Genomic DNA, 14,418 nt, shown 5'->3' on the forward strand with positions numbered 1-14,418 from the left:
ATATGTTTTTATGAGATCCACTCTCATCCTTCTAAACTCCAGTGAGTACAGGCCCAGTCGATCCAGTCTCTCCTATGTCAGTCCTGCCATCCCGGGAATCAGTCTGGTGAACCTTCGCTGCACTCCCTCAATAGCAAGAACGTCCTTCCTCAGATTAGGAGACCAAAACTGAACACAATATTCCAGGTGAGGCCTCACTAAGGCCCTGTGCAACTGCATTAAGACTTCCCTGCTCCTATACTCAAATCCCCTAGCAATGAAGGCTAACATACATTTGCTTTCTTCACCGCCTGCTGTACCTGCATGCTAACTTTCAATAACTGATGTACCATGACACCCAGGTCTCGTTGCACCTCCCCTTTTCCTAATCTGCCGCCATTCAGATAATATTCTGCCTTTGTGTTTTTGCCACTAAAGTGGATAACCTCATATTCATCCACATTATACTGCATCTGCCATGCGTTTGCCCACTCACCTAACCTGTCCAAGTCACCCTGCAGCCTCTTAGCATCCTCCTCACAGCTCACACCACCACCCAGCTTAGTGTCATTTGCAAAGTTGGAGATATTACATTCAATTCCTTCATCTAAATCATTAATCTATATTAATCCTGATCACTTGCTGTCCCTGCATACTTACCTTTTGTGTTTCATTCACTAGGATCCCCTGGTCCCGCTGTACTGCAGCACTATGCAATTTTTCCCCATTTAAATAATAACTTACTCATCGATTTTTTTTTCTGCCTAAGTGTATAACCTCACACTTTCCAACATTATACTCCATCTGCCAAATTTTTGCCCACTCACTTAGCCTATGTCCTTTTTCTCCATGTCACCGACCTGGACCTTGATGACATCACTCTTCATTGCCATTGCTCTCCTGCTCCAGCTCACGCTGCTCCTTACGCTCCCCAGCCTGCGAACACCATCGGATTGGAGCGTGGGCAGGTACTACAGAAGCGGCGAGGTCGGGGTGAAGGAGCGGCAAGAGTTCATAGAGGGACGTGATCGGGACCCAAGAGAGGCGCGAGTTCGGGGCCTTCAAGAGGCGAAGGCCCAGGGACAGCAATGGGCCAGCCCACACTGCGATATGTGTGCGGACTAGGTCCGTGCAACAGAGCAGGTCTGCAGTCGTCTTGGTTAATCCTTGCTACTGGATCAAGACCTGGCTCTGTCAAGCCCGTGTGGTGGCTGGTGTGCAACGGTCACCACAGGTTTAAAAAATTCCAAGCACAGGCCTCTTTCACCCTTCAAGATTTAGCTCGGACCTGGAATTTTAGGTCATCATTGAAACACCTGTGAACCTTTTGACATGGAAGCAAGTCATCCTCGATTCGAGGGACTGCCTATGACGATGACTATGTCCTTTTGCAGATTTTTTGTGTCCTCCTCTCACATTGATTTTCCTCCCATCTTTGTATTGTCAGCAAACTTGGCTACATTACAGTCGGTCCCTTCATCCAAGTTGTTAATATAGATTGTAAATAGTTGGGGGTTCCAGCACTGATCCCTGCAGCATCCCACTAGTTACTAGTTATGCAATAAAATGAATACAACTTTTGACTCAACTAAGCTTAAATAATCAATGTTTGCCTTATGATGCAGACAAATAACCAAAATAAAATTTGGCGTCATTAACACAAATGTAAACCAATAAACATATTTGGTGGTGTTACCAAAAAAATTGTTTTTCTGGAGTTCTAAAATATCTTTCATAAATCAGGAGTATTACGTAGTAAAATTAGTTGGTATGTATTTAATAGCACATCCATACACTCTATACAAAACGTGGACAAATGCAAAGCTGTTCATTGCATCAGACTAGACTTATCTCACCTCAAGCATACATCGAAACGAATTGCAGCCCTCTACCCAACCGCAGTCATACATCACAGTTGACTGCAGGCTAATCCCGCCCTAACATCAGACTGCACTGCAGCCGTACTGCAGTGGGTAGGTGGCTCGTTGTTAACTGCTGCGGCCGGCTGTTGACAGACTAGTTGTAACTAGGGCGCTTCTACCTATTAGAGGGATATCTGCTGCACACAGGTGGACCGCACACCGACATGGCTGCAGCGCTATCCTGCAGTACATAAAACCAGACTGCAATCCTGTCCAGCCACCAGTGCATGGCTGGGAAATGCAGAACTACCATCAATATTATTGGAAGCAGGGGCTGGAATCAGTAAATAATCTCGCCTCGGACTGTACTTGTAAACTTTTTGTATACATAAGAGCACCATGACCTGAAAACACCTATGTAATGCCATGTATAATGCAAGTTCTGTTTAGTAATGTATGTTGCAAAGAAATTTAACTGTACCCTCACCCATTCCGTGTACTGGATAGTGCCACATGTAACGTAATTTGATGACTGTATTACAATGTATCCTGGATTGTACCTCGAAATGTAAAGCAAGCAAATGTATTGAACCGAACTGCCGTCAGCATCCAAATGTATTGTGTGGAATTGCTGACCGCATCCAAATGTACTGAACTGCTTTCCAATGTAGTGTGCAAATTTTTATGTGAATAAAGTATATTTTGAAATGAAAAAAAATATTAGAAGCAGAGTAGTGCTTGGCGGGAGGGGTCAGTGGAAAGCTGCCGCTGGTCCGCAACAAGGAGATTGTAGGTGCGGCATTTACACGCAGTCAGTAAAAGTGCTGTGGCTTCCAAACTGGTTGAGAAGTCTGGGGCTGGTTATAATTTTTGAGGCAAAAAACATGAATCAACATGCTAAGGAAGGGTTCCTGGTAGAGCCGAGGTATCGCTGCACTGCCCGGGGGTTCACAAAATAAACATTTCAGGTGGAACTTTTTGGGAATGTGCAAGTAAAAGGAGCACAAGCCTTCTCGGCCTTGGGAACGGCTGAGCCGAAACACCCAGCGCGCTCGACCGCCTATAACGTTCCCACAACAAGCAACTCTCTCCCTTTCGGTCATTGTTTAAAATCTTAATAAAGCCACCGCTCAGATTAGCAGTCATTAACTTTAATAATGAGGGTTTAACTCCAAATCCATCTCCCCACCGATATAAAAAAAAATGGTGTCTAATTTATCTTACTGTCTGCTAAAAACCGCAATCCTCCCGCCTTATTCATGGTGCATCAGGCCCCGTTCGGCTATTTCCGCCATTCAGCGACAGTTTCCGCCCTCACTCGGCTATTTCCGCCATTAGACGACAGTTTCCGCCCTCACTCGGCTATTTCCGCCATTCAGCGACAGTTTCCGCCCTCACTCGGCTATTTCCGCCATTAGACGACAGTTTCCGCCCTCACTCGGCTATTTCCGCCATTAGACGGTTTCCGCCGTCACTCGATTATTTCCGCCGCAACTCGGTATTGTCCGCTTCAAGACTTGTCACCCGAGCAGTCTCCCCTACAGCGCTCGGAGGTTGTTTTGATTCGATTACCGCCATGCTTACAGCCTGTGTTACACAGCTGAAGCTGGCCGGAGTCCTCCTCTTCAGGAAAGATCTCGCATTTCCTCGCTATGTTGCAGTCATAGACGCAAATGTCCATTGCACCGCCAGCACTGAGGAGAAGGTGTTGACATTCGGTGCAAAATGCATTTAATTGACTTCTTAGCTGGGTGGTTTGCAGGTAAGAAATGTCCAACCGCTCGTAAAAGTGTTTCAAAGTTAGAGAAGTATTCACAACATTTAGTCTACGCGTGGACTTGTTCTTTTAAAATGATATTCAAAGTTTTGAATAAAACCAGAAAATATTCAAACGAAAAAAGAGCTAATGTTTGGGCGATGTCTCTTCATCAGTTTTGAGAATATACAGGTTTTAATTCAAATGTCTAGCAATTATTTCTTTATAGGTTAAATTTGATGTGTTGTTTATAATTTTTAAAATACTTAAAATGTTTTTGTAAAGTCCTGACCCTGCAGTACAGACTTACATGAGGCACATGCATGAAGTCAAGGTCACTCTGGACCTGCACCTTTATTTCACAACTCTCAAGTGCCACACTTGCCTGAGACCTGCCTTTATATACCTGTGTGGAACAGGTATCCAGTGTCTCCTGCAAGTGCACGCCTGGTGGTAAGGTATGCTTGTGGTTACAGGTCATATCTAGTTACAGTCATGTATAGCATAGTAAGATACAGTTATATACAGTAGTGTGAGATACATGACATCACCCTCCCCCAAGGTCTTATTGCCTTTATAGATTCAGTCTCTCAGGTGGTCTACGCTCTCGCGTGGAGCGTCTTAGTTGTGGTTCAGTTGTTTGCCTTGGTGCCTGTTTTTCTTTCGGTGTGATTGCTGGTATCTCGCCTGGATTGTCTGTTTCATTCAGTATGATTGCTGGTATCTCGCCTGGGCTGTCTGTTGAGACTGCCCTTTCCTCAGGTTGTTCCCTCTGTCTGTCCACCAAGTGTGGTGTGAGTTCCACATTGTAGTCTGCCTCTGGTTCTGCAGTGTTGTTGGTGAATCTATTTTTTACTTGGTCTACATGCCTCCGGCAGGTTTGGCCATTGTCCATTTGTACAATCAGTAGCCTGTTTCCTTCCTTGCCTGTTACTGTCCCTGCAAGCCATTTGGGACCCCTGCCATAGTTTAGCACAAACACTTTGTCCCCTATCTCATTCCACCTCCCCTCGAATTTCGGTCACGGTACTCAGTTAGCTTCCGGCGCTTTGCCTCAACAATTTCATGCATGTCTGGGAGGATTAACGAGAACCGAGTCTTTAAGGTCCGTTTCATCAACAGTTGCGAGGGGGGAACCCCAGTCAATGAATGCGGACGAGATCTGTATGCCAGCAGCAGTCGCGACAGGCGGCTCTGCAGCGTGGGACCTTGGATTTTTAGCATGCCTTGTTTAACGATTTACACTGCTTGCTCCGCCTGGTCATTGGAGGCCGGCTTGAACGGTGCCGACTTAACGTGATTTATGCCGTGGTCAACTATAAAATCTTGAAATTCTGTACTGGTGAAGCACGGACCATTATCACTGACCAATTGTCAGGAATTCCGTGTGTTGCAAACATGGTTCTAAGGCTCTCCACAGTGGTGGAGGTGGTGCTCGAGTTTAAAATGGTGCATTCGATCCACTTTGAAAATGCATCGACGACTACGAGGAACATTTTGCCCATGAATGGGCCCGCATAGTCTACATGCACCCGCGACCACGGTTTGGTGGGCCAGGGCCAGGGGCTTACGGGGGCCTCCCTGGGGGCATTACTGAGTTGGGCACAAATGGTGCACTGCCGGACGCAGAGCTCCAAGTCCGCGTCAATGCCAGGCCACCAGACATGAGATCTGGCTATGGCCTTCATAAGGACAATCCCCGAGTGCTCGCATTGGAGCTCCCGGACAAACGCCTCTCTGCTTTGCAAGGGCATAACTACTCGGCTGCCCCACATCAGGCAGTCTGCCTGTAGTGATAGTTCATGCATGCGCCTATGGAAAGGGTTGATCTCCTCGGGGTAGGCATCGCGAGCCTCTGCCCAGTCATCAGTTAAAACACATCTTTTGACTAAGGATAACGTGGGGTGGCTGGTCGTCCAGGCTCTAATTTGGCGAGCTGTCATGGGCGAACCTGTGGATTCAAAGGCATTGATTTGCCATGACCATCTCGCACTCCTGTTCGTCGGACCCTTCCGTGGTCGCCAGGGGTAGCCTGCTAAGCGCGTCGGCACAGTTGTCTGTGCCTGGTCTGTGCCTTATTGTGTAGTCGTAAGACGCCAGCCTGAGTGCCCACTGCTGAATGCACGCCGAGGCGTTGGCGTTTATTGCCTTGCACTCGGATAGCAGGGACGTGAGGGGTGTGTGGTCGCTTTCTAACGCGAATTTGGCCCCGAAAAGGTATTGGTGCATCTTTTTGACGCCGTACACGCACACGAGCGCCTCCTTCTCAACCATACCGTACCCGCACTCTGCCCGCAAAAGTGACCTGGAGGCATAAGCAATGGGTTGTAATTTACCCGCATCATTGACATGCTGTAAAACGCACCCGACCCCGTACGCTGATGCATCACATGTAAGAACTAGCTTTTTACCTGGGTCAAAAAAGGCTAAAAACTGTTGGAACATAGAAGATTGCATGCCTTATTGAAGGCGCGTTCTTGGGCATCCCCCGAAAACCAATCGCACCCCTTTCTGAGTAGCACGTGGAGAGGCTCCAGCAGCGTGCTCAAGTTCTGCATAAAGTTCCCAAAGTAATTGAGTAGCCCGAGAAAGGCGGGCAGTTCCGAGACATTCCGGGGCCTGGGTGCTAGACTAATTGCTTCTGTTTTGGACTCTGTTGGGCGGATTCCATCAGCAGCAATCCTTCTGCCCAAAAATTCAACCTCGGGCACGAGAAACAGACACTTGGATTTCTTAACTCTTAGGCTTACCTGATCCAATCGATTTAGTACTTCCTCCAAATTGCGGAGATGGGAGTCGGTGTCCCTGCCCGTGATGAGTATGTCATCTTGAAACACAACCGTCCCCTGATTGGACTTGAGCAGACTCCATGTTGTGCTGAAATATAGCAGCTGCCAACCTGATGCCGAATGGGCATCGATTGTACATAAAAAGGCCTCTATGTGTGTTGATGGTGATGAGTAGCTTAGACTCATCGGTCAGTTGTTGCTTCATATACGCAGATGTGAGATCTAGTTTCGAGAAAAGTTTTCCTCCAGCCAATGTGGCAAATAGGTCCTCCGCTCTGGGCAGCGGGTATTGGTCCTGTAGGGAGACTCTGTTTATGGTAGACTTGTAATCCCCACAGATTCATACGGATCCATCAGGCTTCATGATGGGGACGATGGGACTTGCCCAGTCGCTAAATTCCACGGGTGAGATAATGCCTTCCCGCAGTTCATGTTCAATCTTTTCCCTCATCACATAAGGCACAGCTCTATCCTTGTGATGGACCGGTCTGGCATTCTGTGTGATGTAGATTTTAACTTTAGCCCCTTTGAAGGTGCCCACACCTGGCTGAAAGAGATGTTCAAAACGACTTAGAACTGTTGAGCAGGAGGTCCGTTCCTCTGACGACATGGTGTGAACATCATCCCATTTCCAATTTAGTTTTACCAGCCCGCTTCTCCCCAACAGGGCTGGGAGATCTCCGGGGACAATCCACAGGGGAAGTCGGTTCATCATCCCTTTGTGTGTGACTGGGAGCATGGTGCTGCCAAGGACTGGGACGATTTCTTTGGTATAGGTCCTTAGTTTGGTGTTGATCCTTGTGAGTTTTGGCCTGTTGCTTTTGTGCGGCCACAGCTGTTCAAATTGTTGGACGCTCATGAGAGATTGACTAGCTCCATGTTTTAATAATGGAGAACCTATTAGTTTAAAAAAATGTTTGTGTAGTGTATGGAGAAAGAGTCAGACTGAACACTGAGCTCAAAGTAATGTGTGACCTTAGTCTTTTATTGCAGGTCTTCAGAGTGCCTCTACAACCTGTGAAGCCTTTTTAAATACCTTTTCTCCCAAGGGCTTATGAGATCCCTTGGGATTCCAGGGGATGAGCCCTCTGGTGGCTGTACAGAGTATATAAAAGTCCAGATACATAACATTCCCCCCTGAAAAGTCAATAGTGTAACTATTTACAATGTGAGTCGATCTGGGCCCTTCTTGCCCTGGTTGATCGTCTCGTTGTGAAAGCTGGTGTTGTTGAGTCATTTGTTGGCCGCTCGCTGGGCTGCTGTGCAGCTGGCTTTGCTGGGCTGCCTGGTGTGTTGGGCCCTGCAGGACTGCTGTGGATGATGGGTTCTGCTTCGTGGTCAACCATGGTGCCGGTTGCCACTGGTGTGTCTGTTGGGGGATCAAAAAAGGTAGGGTCCAAGGTGGGTTGCTCAGGATAGTCCGTGAATCTGAGTTTGATTTGGTCCAAATGTTTCCGGTGAATGAATCCATTTGAAAGTTTGACCCGAAACACCCTGCTCCCCTCTTTGGCCATGACAGTGCTGTGAAGCCACTTGGGACCTTGCCCATAATTTAATACAAATACAGGATCATTGACTTCAATCTCGCGTGACACATTTGCGCTATCATATGCACTTTGTGTTGAAGCCGTCTGCTCTCTACCTGTTCATGTAGATCAGGGTGAACTAACGAGAGCCATGTCTTAAATGCTCTTTTCATGAGCAGTTCAGCAGGTGGGATCCCAGTGAGTGAGTGGGGTCTCATGCGGTAGCGAAACAGGACTCGGGATAGGCGAGTCTGCAGTGAGCCTTCAGTTACCCTCTTCAAGTTTTGCTTGATGGTTTGCACTGCTCTATCTGCCTGACCATTGGACGCTGGTTTAAACGGGGCAGATGTGACATGCTTGATCCCGTTACGGGTCATAAATTCTTTGAACTCAGCACTGGTAAAACATGGCACGTTGTTGCTCACCAGGACATTGGGTAAGCCATGTGTGGCAAACATGGCCCGCAGTCTTTCAGTAGTGGCAGCGGGTGTGCTGGCCGACATTATCTCCCATTCAATCCACTTGGAGTATGCGTCTACAACCACAAGGAACATTTTACCCAAGAACAGGCCTGCATAGTCGATGTGTACCCTAGACCATGGTTTGGAGGGCCAAGACCATAAACTTAGCAGTGCCTCCCTGGGTACATTGCTTAACTGCGAGCATGTATTACATCTGTGAATACAGGACTCTAAGTCCGCATCGATGCCGGGCCATCACACGTGGGATCTGGCTATCGCTTTCATCATTACGATGCCTGGGTGGGTACTGTGGAAGTCATTTATGAAGGTGTCTCTGCCCTTCTTGGGGACCACTACTCGATTGCCCCACAGAAGACAGTCTGCCTGTATAGACATTTCATCTTTGTGCCGCTGGAACGGCTTTACCTCTTCCTGCATTTCCACTGGGACACTGGATCAGCTCCCGTGAAGCACACAGCTTTTGACGAGAGATAATAAGGGGTCCTGGCTTGTCCTGGTTTTGATCTGCCGGGCAGTGACGGGTGATTGCTCACTCTCAAATGTTTTCGTAACCATAGCTAGATCTGCGGGCTGCACCATTTCCACTCCTGTGTGGGCAATGGCAGCCTACTGAGCGCATCGGTGCAGTTTTCTGTGCCTGGCCTGTGGCGGATGGCGTAGTTGTATGCGGACAACGTGAGTGCCCATCTCTGGATGCGGGCCGATGTGTTGGTATTTATCCCTTTGCTCTCGGAAAACAGGGATATAAATGGCTTGTGGTCAGTTTCCAATTCGAATTTTAGCCCAAACAGATATTGATGCATTTTCTTTACCCCATAGACACACACTAACGCTTCTTTCTCAATCATGCTGTAGGCTCTCTCAGCCTTCGACAGACTCCTGGATGCATAAACAACCGGTTGCAGTTTCCTGAAATCATTAGCTTGTTGCAATACACACCCGACGCCATATGACGACGCATCACATGCTAGTACCAAACGCTTACATGGATCATACAATGCAAGCAATTTGTTTGAGCATAACCATTTTCTCGCTTTTACAAAGGCATTTTCTTGACTTTTGCCCCAAACCCATTCGCCCCCTTTTTGTAGTAAGACATGTAGTGGTTCGAGCAGGGTGCTGAGACCTGGTAAGAAGTTACCAAAGTAGTTCAAGAGAACCAGGAACGACATCAGCTCCGTCACGTTCTGTGGCCTCGGTGCGTTCTCGATTGCCTCCGTCTTTACGTTGGTGGGCCTGATGCTGTCCGCCGCAATCCTCCTTCCCAAGAATGCCACTTCAGGCGCCAGGAAAACGCACTTCGAGCATATTAACCTGAGCCCCATACGGTTGCGCCGACTAAGAATTTCCTCCAGGTTCTGCAGATGCTCGACTGTATTCCAATCTGTGATCAAGATGTCATCCTGGAAGACCATGGTGTGTGGGACCGACTTCTTCAGTAAACTTTCCATGTTTCTCTGGAATATCACCGCCGCTGATCGGATTCCAAACAGGCATCTGTTATAAACAAAAAGACTTTTGTGCGTGTTGATGCAGGTGAAGGCCTTCGATGATTCCTCCAGTTCCTGCGTCATTTAGGCTGAGGTCAGATCCAGCTTCATGAACGTCTTTCTGTTAAGTCCTATTTCGGGTGGTCAGCTGCATTCGACAACAATCGAGTCAGATACCTTCAATCTTTACATCTTTATTGAAGCAGCTTCGGACCTGTTGCCAAACTGCCAGCACAGAGTCTACAGATTCCGAGGCAGGCAGACAAAAGGTCTGCCTATCCTTACAGATGCATCCTTTTTATTCTTACAAACTAGAGGAGGTATGGCCCGCTTCATCAATCACAGTGTGTTACTAGGGCTTCATGAATTGACAGCCTGTTTATCTTTAGAACACTTTATACTTTTACGAGCGGAATATCCCAGCTTAATCACACGAGGCAAATGTGCACCTTATCAAGTCATGGCCATAAACCCTTGTTTATCAGTGATGGTCACATAAGTTACTTTATCCCCTACTTTCTCACGGGAAACCAATTCTGTCTTTTCTTATTTTCTTATTGATTCGTAGAACCATTTTATTAACCCTTTCATGATTCTTCCACCTACATTCACATTCCCTCCTGTTATCATTCCATGATAAATTCTCATTCATAAATGTTTACTCTCAATTTTGTGCACGGCCCAGTACTCCCTGCCTCAACGTGCTGGCCAGTCACGCGGTTTCAGGAGTCCCGGTTGCTTAGATCAAATTATGCCCCATGTTATTGCTAAGATCAATTTTGTCCCGACCAGTATGTGTGAAATTATACGAATCCAAGGATGGATGTTCACAATTATTCCCCAATCCCAGACCTTTCTCCACCAACTCTGACTTTGTAAGTCTACATCGATATCTTTTTCCAGTACTTTGATTTTAGTTTGCAGTTGTTGGTAGAGCTTTACGGATTGACCCACTCTGAGCCTCAATTCTCGTAATACTTCGGTTAGATGTGGGATGGGTGATATGCGCTTGCCCGATCGTGACAGGTCGTAGTGGCGTAAAGCAAAAGTTTGGCTGTGGTATAGGGCACTGCAGGTCATTTGGGTCCCTTGTCTTACTTCTACACAGGTATCCACACTCTGGCAAGAGTTGATGCCTGTGTTTGAGTCGTGAAGACAGGAATAATTGGACTGCTTTGGAGACAAATCTGGTTAACAGGCACATCCACTTTTGCGCACCCGAATCCTGTACCATTCCAACACTGTGGGTACCCATCCTTCCCAGACCCTGTGGTGTTTAGGCAGGTGGCTGGGGTGCCTCAGCCATCGGAATATGTGAAGTTAATGTTTTCAGCGGGCGGGGTATCATTGTATCCTTGTATGTAAAGAGTGGGATCCATAACCGGGGTTGGGGTAAACAATTCAGTGACCGACATAACAGGGTAGCATACAACCGACTCTGGCGCAAATAAGATCTTATGAGTCCTCAGGAATATATTATGATTGTTCCCCAGTTGCCCTTGCACATTCCTTTTCCTCCTTTGCCCTGTTACTGATTCCAGGGATTGGTCCTTTGAATCAACTAAGTCATCTTCAGATTGATCAGGGCAAACAAAGTCCATCTCACATTCCCTGAACCGGCATGGCAAATTCCATCGGTCTTTGCCTTGTAGAGTCACCTGTCGATCAACCTGTGAGAGTATACCCGTACGGGATTTTATTTTAGTCATGGTCCATGATTCGAGATCGTCTGGTGTCCTGGTTCCACATTGTACTATATCTCCCATACAGAGGCAGAGAATTTGCTCTCGTGAGCCATCGGTTGGGCAGCTGAGTAGTCGTCCCCCTGTTTTTGTTACTGTTATCAGCAGGATCACGACTCCTAGCAGCAGAGTTCCGTGCATTCTTTCAATCCTGAAAGACAAAAGGGCTTACAAACCGTCATGTTACTATTGTGGCCACCAAGGCCTCATGTTATGCCTAAATACCTAAAAGCAGGACAAGCAATCATATGATAATTAGATTAATTAAAATTATGGCTTAAAATTACGGCTAAAACGGTTACGGAACGACGGGAACAAACGTATTATTAGTCCACGTCTATCTCCACTCCCCCCTTTTGATTACCGCCGGTAATCAATTTGCAATAATGCATGTGCACCCACGCGTCTCTACCTTCCACCTTTACAGCGGTGAGGGTGGTGAGTAAGACCTGAAATGGACCATCCCATCGGGGCTGGAGATGATGTCGCGTCCAATTTTTGATAAGGACGAAGGATCCGGGCTCGATAGGGGATGATCCGTGAGAAGAGGGACGGTCATCATAAGCGGCGCGAACCTGTGAATGAGAGGCTCGCAATGCCTTAGTTAGGGCTAACACATAGGTAGTCATCTCCTCAGTCATGTGATGAAAGTAAACGGCAACTGGAGAATGGTGGTCCCAAGGGGTGCGAAGAGGTCTGCCGTACACGATCTCGGCCGGGGTGAAACGCGTCGTCCCTGCGGGGGTGGAGCGAATCTGAAAAAGAGCTACAGGTAACAATTTTAACCAAGTCGACCCTGTTTGAAAGGTTAATTTAGCTAACTTGGTTTTAAGAGTCTGGTTGGTTCGCTCGACCAGACCCGCCGCCTGGGGGCGATAGGCATAATGGAGTTATTGATGTATCCCTAACTGTTAGCACAATTCCTTGTTTACAGCTGCAATAAAATGGGGTCCGTTATCTGAACTAAGACGCCCGGGAACCCCGAAGCGAGGGATAACTTCCTTCAGCAATATCTTAACAGGCTCTATTATCCGTAGTAGGATAAGCTTCAATCCATTTACTAAAAACATCAACAATAACCAACACATATTTATAACACTGACAGCGTGGCAATTCTATATAGTCCATCTGCAAAGTCTCAAAGGGTCCGGCTGGCAAGGGTTTTTTTCCTAATTAACATGGTGCCCCCCTTCCAGGATTATGGCGTTGGCAGGTAAGGCAACGAGAAATAATATTCTGCGCAAACATTTGGAGGCTAGGATGTCACCATGTCTGGAGGAGCAGGTCACTAGTGGCTTTTGCTCCACAATGCGTGGCATAATGAACACATCCAAAGGGCCAATTCATCGGACATACAAGTTTGACCAACGGCTGTGATCCACAACCCGGAGGCAGTATCATATTTACAATCAAGATCGTTCCAAAGTTGTTTTTGTACAGCAGGAGCGTCCTCCTGTAGGCGAAGTACCTCTTTGATGGTTGGCATTGGCTTTTCAGGGGCCGACAAGCTCGGTTTAGAGCTGGACGTCTGCCTCATCATTCGGGGCACAACAATCTGCTGACTCCTTGCAGCACACTTAGCCGCCTCGTCAGCAAGGCGGTTTCCGATGTCGATTAGAGAGGAACCGGCAGTATGAGCGGAACATTTAATAACAGCGATTTATCGAGGGAGCAGAAGAGCAAGTAATAGGTCAGACACAAGCTCTTCGTTCGAGATTGGCGTACCGGTTGAAGTTAGGAATCCTCGGTTTTTCCAGAGCTGGCCGAAGTCGTGGACAGTGTAGATATTGACTTGGAGATCCTCTCCTAAAATACACGCACGGGTGAGGGCAAAAAGTTCTGTTTGCTGAGCGGAAAGGGGGACCTGGAAGGCTCCAGACTCGAGAGTCGTTCCTTCTTGACTAACAACAGCATAACCGGAAATGCGGGTTCCTTCCTTGTTGCTGGAGGAACTGCCATCAGTGAACATAACGAGGTCAGGGTTTAACAGAGGGGTATCTGAAAGGTCGGAGCGAGGGCTCGTGTCCTCGAGGACTGAGTGCAGACAGTCATGATCCGGCTTAACAACATATTCTGTCTTTACTTTAGTCAGCAGTGAATCTTTTAGCTCAACCGTCGGACCGTCCTTCCAAAAAGCTTTTACTGCTTGAGACATTGCCTGAGTTGTGGCGTCACACCAGTCAAGATTATTATTTAAAAAAAAAAATTTTTTTTAATTTATTCGTAGCCAATCTTTCCAATTCTTTGTCAAATCACAAACGCCAGAGATCACCTTGCACACATCAAGGATCACTCTGCGCCAATGCTCTTAGCCAAAAGGCCGAGAGCCACTGCACCGTTCCTGGAAGTACTGCAATACCAGGTTCGTGCCATGGAGGTGGATGGGTCAGGCCCCCCACACACCTCCGTGGAGGTGGATGGGTCAATCCACCCCACCCACTTCCTCCTTATTGCAGTAGCAACTGTTCCAGGAAGGCAGTTCATTAACATAGAACAAAACTGAGGAGAGGGCTGTCCCCTAGAAAACACCTGGTCTCCTGACTGGGTTCATAGAAACATAGACATAGAAAATAGGTGCAGGAGTAGGCCATTCGGCCCTTCAAGCCTGCACCGCCATTCAATGAGTTCATGGCTGAACATTCAACTTCAGTACCCCATTCCTGCTTTCTCGCCATACCCCTTGATCCCCCTAGTAGTAAGGACCTCATCTAACTCCTTTTTGAATATATTTAGTGAATTAGCCTCAACAACTTTCTGTGGTAGAGAATTCCACAGGTTCACCACTCTCTGGG

At 47.4% G+C, this 14,418-nt stretch overlaps 1 protein-coding gene across 6 annotated transcripts in view; it reads left to right on the plus strand.

Annotated features, from left to right (window-relative positions):
* Positions 1-3,337: 3,337 nt before the first annotated feature.
* slc25a47b (solute carrier family 25 member 47b) overlaps positions 3,338-14,418 on the plus strand; it is a 59,182-nt gene continuing 48,101 nt past the window's right edge. For all 6 annotated transcript variants that reach the window (XM_070879366.1, XM_070879369.1, XM_070879371.1 and 3 more), the window contains exon 1: positions 3,338-3,603. In XM_070879366.1, the coding sequence (XP_070735467.1) occupies positions 3,567-3,603 (37 nt within the window). In that variant the 5' untranslated portion in view covers positions 3,338-3,566. The remainder of the gene's footprint in view (positions 3,604-14,418) is intronic.

The sequence above is a fragment of the Pristiophorus japonicus genome, chromosome 4, assembly GCF_044704955.1.
Source record: "Pristiophorus japonicus isolate sPriJap1 chromosome 4, sPriJap1.hap1, whole genome shotgun sequence".
Lineage (NCBI taxonomy): Eukaryota > Metazoa > Chordata > Chondrichthyes > Pristiophoridae > Pristiophorus > Pristiophorus japonicus.